A 13,306-nucleotide genomic window follows, 5' to 3' on the forward strand; every position below is an offset into this window, starting at 1 on the left:
ATTTACCTTCAGTAATTAAATTTTATAACAAACATTCTTTCCTGGTAAAAATCAGTGACTCTGGAGTAACTGCTTCCTCTATTGTCTCTTCTCTAGTTAACTGTAGTGTCTACCCTAAATATATATGATTTTGTACTTGGGATCTTAAAGGATCCTTAACTTTCTTCCTCCTTTTCTTTCCTGCTTTCCTCCCTACCTCCTTCCTTGTTTTCCTCCCTCTTTCCCTTCCTTCCCTTTCTCCCTCTCTGTCTTTGTCTCTCTTTCCTTTCTCTTTCACTCGCCTTTCAATTTCACTTGAAACCCACCATATTCCTTTCTCTGGCCCCAAAGCAAGGACATATAAGACTTTGGGCAAATCAGCTAACATTTTAGTTACTGAGACAGTTCTTTAAGACTTCTGATTTCTGAGAACATGTTGACTTTTCTTGGAAGTGGAAGCAACTTCACTAAGAGGTTCATATACTAATGACAGCCTAGTTTATGCTTTCTAGTCCTTTTTGGATTTGTCACACAAATTTGTTCGCTTTTACCTTTATCGCAAATTTGATAAGTATTCTCTTCTTGTTATCAAAGTCATAAGTATTAAATAGTCCAGGACTAACTACAGATCCTTGATACTCGCTATTGGATAACATGTGAATCGATATCAAACCATTAAAGTGTACTCTTTGGGTTTGGTTAGGCAGCCAGTTCTGAATCCAACTAACATAGTATTACTTACACATTTCTCCCATCTTGTTTTCAAGAATAGTATAGGAGACTTTGCCATTACTTAAACCTTGGTGATTGTAAAGTATATCTTTAAGATTCCCTTCATCTACCAATCTAGTAATCCTGTCAAAAAAAAAAAAGAGAAGTGAGACTAATCTGGTATGTTATATTATTTTTCATTATTTTTAAATGTTTTTATTAATGGTCCTTTCTTTTTTAACTTTACTATCACTTCCACATGATCCACTCCTCCCTCCCAGTTAGGATTTTCTTTTAAAGTTGATTAGTGCAGTGGCACAGTGGATAAATAAGCAATTTCCACATCAGGAAGAGCTGGCTCTATATCCTGTTTCCGACTACTTGATGTTTTGTGGTGATGGGCATTGAGTCTCATGTCATTCTCTTAAGATTATATATAAGATACTGGTTTGTTTTGGTAGAGTATTCCATATTGGGAGCTCCTCACACAAATAAAAATCATATATGATTTTTTTAAAAAGCCAAAACAAATCAGCACAATAGCCGTGGCTTAAAATACATTTCTTTTCTGCATCTTTAATCCAAGATTTAGCCAAGAAGTAGGAGACACAATCAAGCCCACTGTTCTGTAGTTCATGCATTGCTGTCTTCTTTTCGAAAAATTAATAATTTTTTCATCTCTAGCTAGAGTAGTTTTATGGAAGTCAAGGATTAAGTGAAGAGCATTGAAGTCAAAGACATTTGGGAGAAAAGAGCCCTTTTGCTTTTGCTTTCTTTTGCTTCAGTGTCCAAAAGACTCTAGAGGGTTAGCCTCAAGCTCTCTGAAATTATACTTTTAAAAAAAGTTTTTTATTTAAAATTTTATTTTATTTATTATTTTATTTAAAATTTTGAAGGGGTTTTTATAACATAACATCTGTTTTGCTTTTTTTACTCTCTAGATTTTAGGAAGTTCTGTCAGTTTTGTATAAAGTACATAATTTTTTTTAATACCAAAGTTTTATTTTATAAATATATTTTGGATAAATCCAATATGAAGGTCTCAAATGTAATGATTTTTCTCCTATAGTCCAGAGGAAGAATCTTCATCATCTTCCAGTGACGAAGATGAAGATGATAGGAAACAAATTGATGAGCTACTAGGAAAAGTTGTATGTGTAGACTATATAAGCTTGGATAAAAAGAAAGCTCTGTGGTTTCCAGCACTGGTGAGTATACTTAATGTATTAAGAGATTTAATTTTCAGTTTTCTAAGTACAGAGGGGGCAATAATAGTACTTTGGAGGATGTGGACAATAGTGTACCTTTATACCACTTGTTTAACATTCAAATTAGATGTAAATTTCATTGTAATTTATATAGACTTGAATCTTTTTTTTCTCCTTCATTTCCTCAAAAAAGAATAACTGTTCATGACAAATGATTACTTTTTTCCCTTCTCTTTGTCTAGTCAACCATTCCGTTTACTTCAGGTGAACCAGCATTATTAAGTATCTGCTATGAATAAAACACTCTACTAGGTACTGGGGCAACAAAGGAAAAAAAAAGGGATAGCTCCTATGTTTTTAAATTTTTGCAAGGTACCTGGGATTAAGTGATTAAACTTATAGCTAAGTAAATGTTCAGTATCTGAGGGCAGATTTGAACTCAGGTCCTCCTGACTCCAGGGCTGGTCATCTATCCACTGTACCACCTAACTGTCCCAATAGCGTCCATTCTTAAGGTGCTTACAGCCTACTTCTGTATGCATGTTAGAATAGTTTTTATCTAAACCTTATGACTTATGGTCATGCTCCTAAATACCAATAGGTTTTCTAAACAGTGGATACACCTGAATTGTGTTCTTTTCTTTATTCTCACTGAATTTGAAATGCAAAGAAATATTGAGGAAGATTGGTGCTGCAGTGGATACTTGATTGATACTTACTGTGTGATCTTGGGCAAGTCACTTAACCCCATTGCCTTGCAATGAAACAAAAAGCAACGAAATGCAAAGAATAAAGACAGTGGAACTGAATTTTGTCTTTCGAGCAAAAGATTTAAATTCCTCTCATAAATTAAGAATTATATGCCTTTAATTGTTAGCATTTATATTTCTTTAATAAAATGTTTTCTATATTCGTGACTTTGAATACCAGCATACCTTTTCATTTTCATGTAAATACATATGGAATTGTCATTTAATGAGAATTAAGAATATTTTCTAAAATTGACCTGATTTGTATGTGTTGACATTTTGCTTTCAGAAGCTTCTGGTATTAGCTGTTAGAATAGTGCTATAAAAATTATCTCTGTATAGTATTTGCTAAGGAAAATAGGAATGTGAAAAAGTCATGGTAGGTAACAAAGTCTTTAGAAGATGACCTGTTTACTCATCTCTTGACTTCTTTAATCAAGATGACTTTCTGGGAATTTTTTTCACTGAGTTTATTTTAAGTTATTACTAGCTTTACTCTCCCAAAGAACTGGAAGAAATAAATAACTTCAAAATTTCAGTTGAAATGTTAGAATCTTTCTCACTGTTTATTTTTTATTGATAAATGGAAATTTCCTTCATCAGTCAGGGTGAATAAAAACTGTTTATGTTGTGTTTATGTGTGTGTGTATATATATATATATATATATGTGTGTGTGTATATATATATATATATATATATATATATATATAGAGAGAGAGAGAGAGAGAGAGAGAGAGAGAGAGAGAGACTTTAGTTCTACAGTCATCTATCAAAAAATTTTTATTAAGTATACCCAAGTATTGGGTATTTATTAAGAATACCCAGAAGTCTTGATAAAGTAACTAAGAAAAAGTTGGAACCTGCTAGGAAATACATTTTGAACACAATGTATTCCGTCACCCCTGATATGTTATTTTAAAGTTTAATAATGAATAAGCATATTTGCTTATTTTACCTAATATATCTTATTATCAATATAGTAAACTTTAAATTGATTTTAAAAGATCCTAGAATTATAACTGTAAATTTGGAAGGGACTTCAGAAGTCTCAACTGTTTCATTTAACATATGAGGAAATTGAGACTCAGGGAGATTAAATAACTTGCCTAAAATCACAAAGGTGATAAGTACCAGAAGTGGGATTTGAGTCCAGTCCTCTCAGTGTACAGCCAGTGTCCTTTCTGTTGTACCAATGTTTTCTTAGTATTTTTTGAAAAAGAAAATTAGGTAAGGCAAATTTTTCTACAAGAAATTTTAATTAAGTTCAAAAACATTATGAGACTCCAACTAACCCAAACAGCCCCCAGTCTCAGGACCAGATCTCTCCTTTTCAGGTATAGTGTTTGCTTTACCATGTTTGTTTGTTTTTGGTTTTATTTTTTGCTTAATGCTTTACCATGTTTTATGGACCATCAGATACTGGTGTATTCTGACCTTGTTTTTTCCCTTTTTTCTGTTAATACTTCTATTTGTACGTTTTAATCCTATCAGAGATTTTTCAGAACATCTTTTTTATAAGCAACTTTGATGCAAGCCTGGAAATAAAGTGTCATATAATTTGCCTTCTCCCTCCCTGCCCCTTAATTCAATCCAAGTGATTATGTACATTCTGGGGTCACATTTACAGAATGATACCTTTTCATTTCCATAACTAATAAGACAAGTTAGCTTGTTAGAAAAGTAAGACTAAATAGAGAATTATATGTAACATTTTACATAGCTCCACCCATACACCTTTTATTCCAGACTTTATGTTAAACACTTAACAAGTTTTATCTCATTTGATTCCCACAATAACCCTCTATTGCCCCCATTTTACAGATGAGTAAACTGAGGAAAACAGGTCAAATGACTTATCCATGGCCACATAACTCGTATATGTCTGAGATCACATTTGAACTCAAGTCTTCTTGACTCTGGGTCCAGCACATTTTTTATCGAATTACCTACCTAGTACATGTAGTCATTTAAAATGTTTCTTACAATGTTCAATAGATTTTCTTGCAATTGTATTTAGGAATAAAAGTACATTTGAGCTTTGCCTATAACATTGTCCATAGAGGCAGAGTGAAAGAATAGGTAGAGTGCTCAGGCTTAGAATCAGAAAGGTTTTTTTTTTAGGTTTTGTTTTGTTTTTGCAAGACAAATGGGGTTAAGTGGCTTACCCAAGGCCACACAGCTAGGTAATTATTAAGTGTCTGAGACTGGATTTGAACTCAGGTACTCCTGACTCCAGGGCCGGTGCTCTATCCACTGCACTACCTAACTGCCCCTCAGAAAGGTATTTTAATCCCATTTCTGACACTCATTCAATCATTTTTCATGAGTGTCTGAGTTCGTGAACTATTTTGAATTTTCTTGACAAAGAAGGGTTGCCATCCTTTTTCCAGTTCATTTTACAGACTAGGAAACCGAGGCAGAGTTAAGTGACTTGCCCAGGGTCACGCACTAGACATGAACACAGGAAGATGAGTCTTCTTGACTTGAGTGGCCCCAGCCTCCTCCTCCGCACCTCCTCAGTACTCTATCTCACTGTACTACCTAGCAGCCCTTCTGACACATAGCATCTTTTTTTTTTTTTTTTTTTTGCAAGGCAAATAGGGTTAAGTGGCTTGCCCAAGGCCGCACAGCTAGGTAATTATCAAGTGTCTGAGACCGGATTTGAACCCAGGTACTCCTGACTCCAGGGCCGGTGCTTTATCCACTGCGCCACCTAGCTGCCCCTACACATAGCATCTTATCTATGGATTTTGAGTGAATAGCATAGCATCAGTTTCTCATGTGTAAAAAAAAGGGTATTAGTAGTTGCCTGTATTATAGTTGTGAGAATCAAATAAGATAATGTATGTAAAGTACAATGCAAATCTTAAAGCTCTGTGGAAATTTCAGCTGTTAATTTTCCTAGAGTTCATATCTTATCATTAATTCATACTATCTTATAGGTGACATTTCCTTACAACAAAGCCTTTTAGACTTTATGTGTAATTCAGACTGATTTTTACCAAATGCCTTTTATTGATAAATACTATCAACTTCAAGTGGCACATGCCCACCTTAGATGGTGCAACAACATTCATTTTAAAATACTTGTTTGAAGTAGAATAAAAGGAGGATTCTTATTTGATGGCCAGCTCTCTTTTTACAGATTTCTTTTAATTGGACCCTGAAAAGTATTACAAAATCACCTCAGTAAAATTCACAGGAGTTTGAAAGAAATTAATCTACATGTTAAAAACCAAATGGATAAAAAACTCAGTCCAATCTTTTCACTACTTGCTTCCATAGAGGTCCTTAATTTTAACATTGCATTCACAGGAAAGTTAAAATTACATGTACTTTTAAAAATATACTTTAACGGGGCAGCTAGGTGGCGCAGTGGATAAAGCACCGGCCCTGGAGTCAGGAGTACCTGGGTTCAAATCCGGTCTCAGACACTTGATAATTACCTAGCTGTGCGGCCTTGGGCAAGCCACTTAACCCCCTTTGCCTTGCAAAAAAATAAAAATAAAAAAATATACTTTAAAATGTAAATACACATACACATAGATTAATGAAAAAAGTCTACAGTGCATTACACTGAAGGCCTGGAGTATTTACTGAGCTTGTACGAATGGTTTACAGGCAAGAATCACACATATATGAAGTCTTGGAGAACTTATAATTTGCATTGGTGAAGACTTTACCATTCTACTTTCAGCTCTTTGTTTCCCTGCTTGCTTTAGGTCTCAATTCGAATTCCATCTTCTGCAGGAGGAGGCCTTTTCCACTCCCATCTGCTGATGACATCTTTTCTGAGATTACTTTTCATCTGCTCTATTTTATGTTGTATATTACCTACTTATATATAATTTTCCTCATTAGCATGTATGTTCATTCCTCAAGGGAAGAGACTGTTTTTACATTTCTTGTATCCATAGCACCTAGCACATTATGTAGTTGACTTTTTTGACTGATTGAATGGGGCAATGTCCAATCTAATAAGATCAGAAATCTATTAAAGAGGTTTTAGTTTGTATTAAACTTATGCATTTGGATGCTTATATGCTTATCTACATACAAATATATATACTTATACACACAAAAATATGTGTGTACACAAATATGTTTTATATATATATATGGGCATATACACAGACATATATCTGTGTATATACATATGTATATACACATTCTTTCTTACACATGACCAGTAGAAACTTTTTTTTGGTTTATTATGGACTCAGACTTGTGAAATTTTATGAAAAAACTGATATTCTGGAATTACCTATTCCATTCCCTGATCTTTCATCCGATACCTATCTCTTCCTCTTCTAAACTTATTTTGATTTCCTTTCATGGCTATTTCCATCCTTGTTACAGTTTCAACTTAGTTCTCCATTTCTTGTATAGACCTTGAGCTCTTATTTCTATTTTCATTCTAGGAACCCCCTTTTGAAAGTGAAGGCATAACCTGGAACCACAGCTTGAATAAATTAGAGCTCTAGAGGAGAGATAGGGTTAGATAAAAGAATATCAAAAAGTGTCCCAATGTAAAATCAGTGATTATTTCTTTGGCAAATTGGTATATTTATAATATTTTATATGATATATTTTAAAGGTGGTTTGCCCAGATTGCAGTGATGATATTGCAGTCAAGAAGGACAATATTCTAGTTCGCTCTTTCAAAGATGGCAAATTGTAAGTAAATTTGTATTATATTAAAAAATGTCCATGTAAAATTTCTTCAGCTTTAATATGCTGAATTGTTTGTAACAGTATTACTGTTTTGTCTGACATTTCAAATTTAAGAAAAATGATTGTTTTTCAACTTTGTATCCACTTATCAGAAATCTATTAAAGCAATAAAGGAGAGTTAGTTACCACATTTTACATCCATTAGTTTGTTACATCCATTTGTAGTGTTTTATATCCATTAATTAATGATTTAATCTAGTCAGAACATATATTATTTCTTTAAATATCTTGATTTTAGTTTTCCTTTCTAAAATCATTCCCTATTAGCTGTTTTCCTTATTACTGTCAACCTGGGTATATTTGAAACATGGCTAGAATTTTTTTTCCCCCCTGATAACCAACTAAAGTTTATTTGGAGAGCTGCAGCTCTGGTCCTAAAAACATCCTGAGATCACCATGTGAATTATTTAGTCATACCTATCCTCAGTTTAATGAACCTAACTTTAGTGGGTGAATTTACTGAATAAATTAACTTGGTTAAAGCTCACTCAATTTCATACCAATGTGATAAGGATCTTTTTTTCACATAATGAAACAAAAAAAATCACCTGAGTAACTACTTTCTCTGGGACTTTTCTAGCACAGTACAGGTTAATTCAAGATGTAACACAATATTGATTTCAGTGTATTAAAAGATCCATGTTATCATCAATGTGAATGCTTCACAGAAATATCACAGAGTGTAAAGTTGTGTTAAGAACATCACGGCACAGTGAACAGATCTTGGGAATTAAGACTTGGGTTCAGGACCAGTCTCTTGACACGTAAGAGCTATGTGAAAGTAAACCAACCTCTCATTCTTCCTAGGAAACACTCTTAAGACCTTGCCTTACAAATGAGTTGCTGAAATTTGACACCAGTGAAATCACAGATGCAGACTGCCCCATCTTCCCCCCAAACAAAAAATGAGACTTCAATTACAGTACTCACTTTTAATGGTAGACAAATACTAGGAAATAGGCTGTCATTCTTTTTTCTTCCTAAATATAACATAAGGCTTGAGAATCATTTGCCTGTTAATAGTTTTAAATCATGACTTTTCTCTTCAGTTGTGTTGTGGTAGCTTTGTTTGGTCACAACCAAATACCCAATGTCACTGTTCTTCAGTGAGCACCTTCTCTATTATGGGAATATTTATAATTATGATGGAAGTTTTTAATGTGGTTTTTATAAATGACATTTTTTTCAGTCTTAGATAAAATAGCTATGACTTTATAATCTCTAAAGTTATTTTCAGTGATAATAGTGACATCTGTTGGCTGAAATTATAGTGTTTTGAGTACTGATAAATTGTGACTTTTTCAGTTAATATTGTCTTACGAAAGATATGTATTAATTTGTGAATGATTTTTTTATGTAGAGGTTTTTCATAGTTGAACTTTGAATCATTGTGTATATGTTTGTATTAATTAAATAGTTACACAAAATGCACAATAACTATAGCAATATAATGAAGACAACACTAGAAGATAGCCAAATGCAACTTTTACATATTGGTTTTGAAGTATTAAATGTCTCTTGCTGTTATTAAACCAAGGGTACACTTCAAAATTAGATTATAGCAAGTATTATCAATTGAACTTTATTAAACCATTTTTGGAGTAGGAATTTTGGGAAGTGACTCAGATACTAAATATAGCTATTCAAAATAACATTAACAATAAATGTTTCAAGAATGAAGCTTTTTGGCTTTTTTTTAAGACTAAGTCTTAAATAGGGTGTTTATACCTTGATGAGAGTAGGATCTCGTCTAGTGTTCAGCCTTGCAAGTTCAAAAGTTTGATTTTTTAAAAAATTGATTCATCCAGGAATATTAAGCTCCTGGAGCCAGAGGCACACTAAATAAGCTAATAACTCATATACAGACCAGTACTGGAGATACACAAATGAATAATTGTGGTACCTGCTCTCCAAAAACTTAATAGAAATTAAAATATACATTAATAAATATACCAATTAGAATAAAGGAATAAGAGGACTATAACATTCTTTACAATGGGGAAATTGTTCCCTTCAGGATATAAAATTATAGAACTGAAGATTGGATGAAAAGCATAAAAAATTTAAAGTGGATTTTGCTGAAAACATGAATATTCACATAAAGCTAATTTATCCTGGTGTGAAGATAATGTTACAAAAAAATTTTAAAATAATTTCTTAAGAAAATAATGATATCTTGGACAGTATTTTCCCTAACTTGGTCCAGTCCCAACTCCCAGTCGCATAACCCTAAGAGTCATGTGGTCAGCCACTTAGTGGGTGAAAGATGAGTCCAATCTCACCCAAATCTCTCTTTTGTGCAGCCATACCTGTTCTTCATTCATTACTTCCCAATGGCTTATTAGATTGTGAATCCCTCCCAGGCAGGGACTATGAGGGACTTTCTTTGGATCCTAGCTCTCAATACTGTACTTCACTCACTTGGTTCTTATGCTGTCTGACTTAACTGACTGATATTGCCACCCCACCCCCCCAGCAGGTTAGTTTATAACCTAATTTAATGATTTCTTGGTAGTCTTTAAGATGTAGCTATGCAACGTACTAGGAAATAATCCTTCTACTCCCCCAATCCTTGTGGATGGGTAGGTAACTCTTAGAGGGCGAATTCTATGTTTTGGGACAATAACTAGTTTTGTGGGGGGGGTGTAATTTATGAATAATTATATCTATCTTGAGGGAATGTGCTCAAAAAAGGTTTATTGTAGCAGGTGAAGACATCAGCAAATAAATAGTATTAATAATTAAAATTGTTACTTTTTCCTTAGACATAGTAATAGAGATCCATTGGGAAAATTCACATTTTTCTTTTTAAAATATACTCAGTGAATGATACCATATATATTAGAATGTATGTATGTATTTATTATTAGCCTGTTTTAAATATCTAAAATTATAACTCACCTTTATGTTTAGATTAATGCTTCCTTGATGGAATCTTGAGTCCATTGTAGTTTTATCAGCAGCATACATCTACAAAATATCTCTCAGCTTGAATTACCCTGTTTTAGGTGGCTTAGGTGATCCTTTCTCTGTTACTCTTGTTAGCTTTAACTTCAGTGATATCTTCGACATTCTTCCCCAAATTGATAGAATGTGCACACTTTATGACTTGAAACCCTTTATACACTTAAATTGTAAATAACAAAAATTACTGTGTTTTTCTTGTCTCTCTGTGTCTTTCAATTTTCTAGTCTCTGATCTAACCAATGTATTTTTTCTGTTTAAAAAAATTTGTATATATAGTACTTCAGTTCCCAGAAAAGATGTTCACGAAATTTCTAGTGAAACCTCACCAAAACCTGATGCTGTATTAAAACAAGGTTAGTAAGAATAATCTTTGACTGTTGTTTTATAATTTTAAAAAGTGAGAATACTTAAAAGCTGAAGTTTTTGACTTCTAAAAGTGACTTTCTTTGAAAATTATTAACATATATTTTCATACATGTGTTTCTGCAATGAGAGATATAAATGTTCAGTTTTAGAAATATTTGATTTTTGGTTTGTTTTTGTTTTTAAGGAAAAGCTTCCCAAAATGCTTTCTATTTTTTTTGAATGAACTTAAAGTATCTTCTGTTTTACTTTAGAAGCTAATTTTGCCTAAAGTCTTTAAAAGTATTCTTAGACAGTATAAAGGAGATAAATGCAACAATGATTTGTTATTTAGCACTAATGATTTGATAGGCCTTTCTGACACACTACAATAGGTAACTTTTTCAGAGTTATATTGTTTGTAGCAAAAAAAATTTTTATTCTGAATATTATAGTAATCAGTCATTTTCTCTTCATATTTATCAAATTATAATTTAAAAATAAATTTTTATTAATATCTTGATGTTTTTTAAATCATCACCAAAATTTCCTCTCATATCTTCCCTCCCACCCCTAAATAAGCTACCTCATATAACGGATAATATTTTTAAAGTCAGAAGAGGGGGGAAATTGTCAAAATTAATCAAGAATAGAAAACTCTATATTTAGAGTGTACTACATTCATGAACCTCCTATCTTTGCAAAGGTGCAGGATTGTCTTTTCATTGTTCTTCTTCAGAGCCAGACTTATTCTTTGTGACTTCCCCTTAAATCAGTTTATATGACTTTCCATGCTTCTCTATATTCATTATTTCTCCATTTCTTATAGCATAATAATATTCTGTTAAATTCACAAACCAAAATTTATTTTGCCATTCTCCAGTTAATGGGCATCCACTTTGTTTTCCTTATCATTTTAATAACATATTATGTAGTTTGCCAAAAGCTCAAAAACTAACTTCATAAATTGTTAGATTGATTATAGAAGGTCAAATATACGCTTCTTTTAGTTTGGCTTGATTTTTAACATAGTCTTAATTCAGGCTCATGATAAATGATTTAATTTTACTCATTATTTTCAAGTGCTTTTTCCCCCCTAATAATTTTATTATCTGTCCTAAAATTGCTAGCATATGAATTCAGCAAATAATTTTTTGATAAAAGTGTGAGTAAAACTAATGTTTGTACTCTGAATGATAATATTGTCATCATATATTCTTTTTATAAAATGTTCAGTGCTCAACTGAATTTCCTCTTGATTTCTAAAAACTTCTTTAAAATAAATATGAATGCTAAAAGCATAAAAATAACCCTTAACTCATATCTGTGTTTGAACTGTGTTTGAACATAATGTATCCATAGATTTTTTTAATAATCCAATTTTTATATCCAGACATACTGTCTTTGATCTTTAAAATAGGTTCAATTTCTGATTATCTTATAGCTTTTGACTACGCACTTGAATTTCATAAAAGTAAAACTGTTCCCAGTAACTGGAAAACTGAATTGAAAGAGGACAGCTCTAGCAGTGAAGCAGAGGAAGAAGAAGAAGAAGAGGATGATGAAAAAGAAAAAGAAGATAATAGTAGTGAAGAGGAGGCAAGTAAAATCTGATAAGGTTTCTAATTGTAAATAATAGCAGATAGTTCTTTTGGAAGCAGAATTTGGCATTAAGAAACTTAACTTTTGGGGCGGCTAGGTGGCGCAGTGGATAGAGCACCGGCCCTGTAGTCAGGAGTACCTGGGTTCAAATCCCGACCTCAGACACTTAATAATTACCTAATTACTTAATAATTACAAAAAGCCGTGTGGCCTTGGGCAAGCCACTTAACCCCATTGCCTTGAAAAAAAAATCTAAAAAAAGAGGGAAAAAAAAGAAACAACTTTTTTTTTAGGGAGATTTGGTAAGCACATGGAATACATTTTACAGGAAGTTTATTTCTTATTTAAATTAATATTTTTGTTACTATTTATCAAGTTAATAGCATATACTTTCAAGTTAATAGCATATACTTTCTATTTATAAAATAAATTTCACTGTAAAAACTTAGCAATACATTTTAAAGCTATATTTAAATTCCCCTTTTTTCTTTTTAGGTTTTTTGCAAGGCAAATGGGGTTAAGTGGCTTGCCCAAGGCCACACGGCTAGGTAATTATTAAGTGTCTGAGACTGGATTTGAACCCAGGTACTCCTGACTACAGGGCCGGTGCTCTATCCACTGCGCCACCTAGCCACCCCCTGAAATGAAGATTTTTAACATAACAACATTATTTTTTATTATTTTAGCATTAATAGATTATTTACATCTCTTAGTTCTGTGTTTGGTAAATTCAAAAGTAATAAGCTTAATTATCCTCTCCATCACTATTTCATGTAGGGTTAGAAATTTATAGTAACAGGGAATTCCCTGTCTCATTAGGAAGCAATAATTACATTTTTGATAGCTTCACTTGTGTTGAATTCTTTCATATACTGAGCTGAGGCCTTATTTCCTGTACTATGTAGCTATTGGTATTAATTCTACTCTTTGGAACCACATAAATTGTCTTACTTCTTTTCCACATGACATCTTTTAAGCTATTTAAATAGACATATCATTTCATCTATGCTGTG

The 13,306-nt window shown here is 32.6% G+C and overlaps 1 protein-coding gene across 14 annotated transcripts in view; it reads left to right on the forward strand.

Moving 5' to 3' along the window:
* ARID4B (AT-rich interaction domain 4B) overlaps positions 1–13,306 on the forward strand; it is a 215,696-nt gene that overhangs the window by 129,270 nt on the left and 73,120 nt on the right. For all 14 annotated transcript variants that reach the window (XR_012475755.1, XR_012475756.1, XM_074222966.1 and 11 more), the window contains 4 exons: positions 1,760–1,898; positions 7,246–7,325; positions 10,626–10,702; positions 12,136–12,294. Coding sequence is in view for 12 of the 14 variants with exons in the window: in XM_074222966.1 (XP_074079067.1) it covers positions 1,760–1,898; positions 7,246–7,325; positions 10,626–10,702; positions 12,136–12,294 (455 nt within the window). In the remaining 2 variants the exon portion in view is untranslated. The remainder of the gene's footprint in view (positions 1–1,759; positions 1,899–7,245; positions 7,326–10,625; positions 10,703–12,135; positions 12,295–13,306) is intronic.

Source organism: Macrotis lagotis, chromosome 2 (assembly GCF_037893015.1).
Source record: "Macrotis lagotis isolate mMagLag1 chromosome 2, bilby.v1.9.chrom.fasta, whole genome shotgun sequence".
Taxonomy (NCBI): domain Eukaryota; kingdom Metazoa; phylum Chordata; class Mammalia; order Peramelemorphia; family Peramelidae; genus Macrotis; species Macrotis lagotis.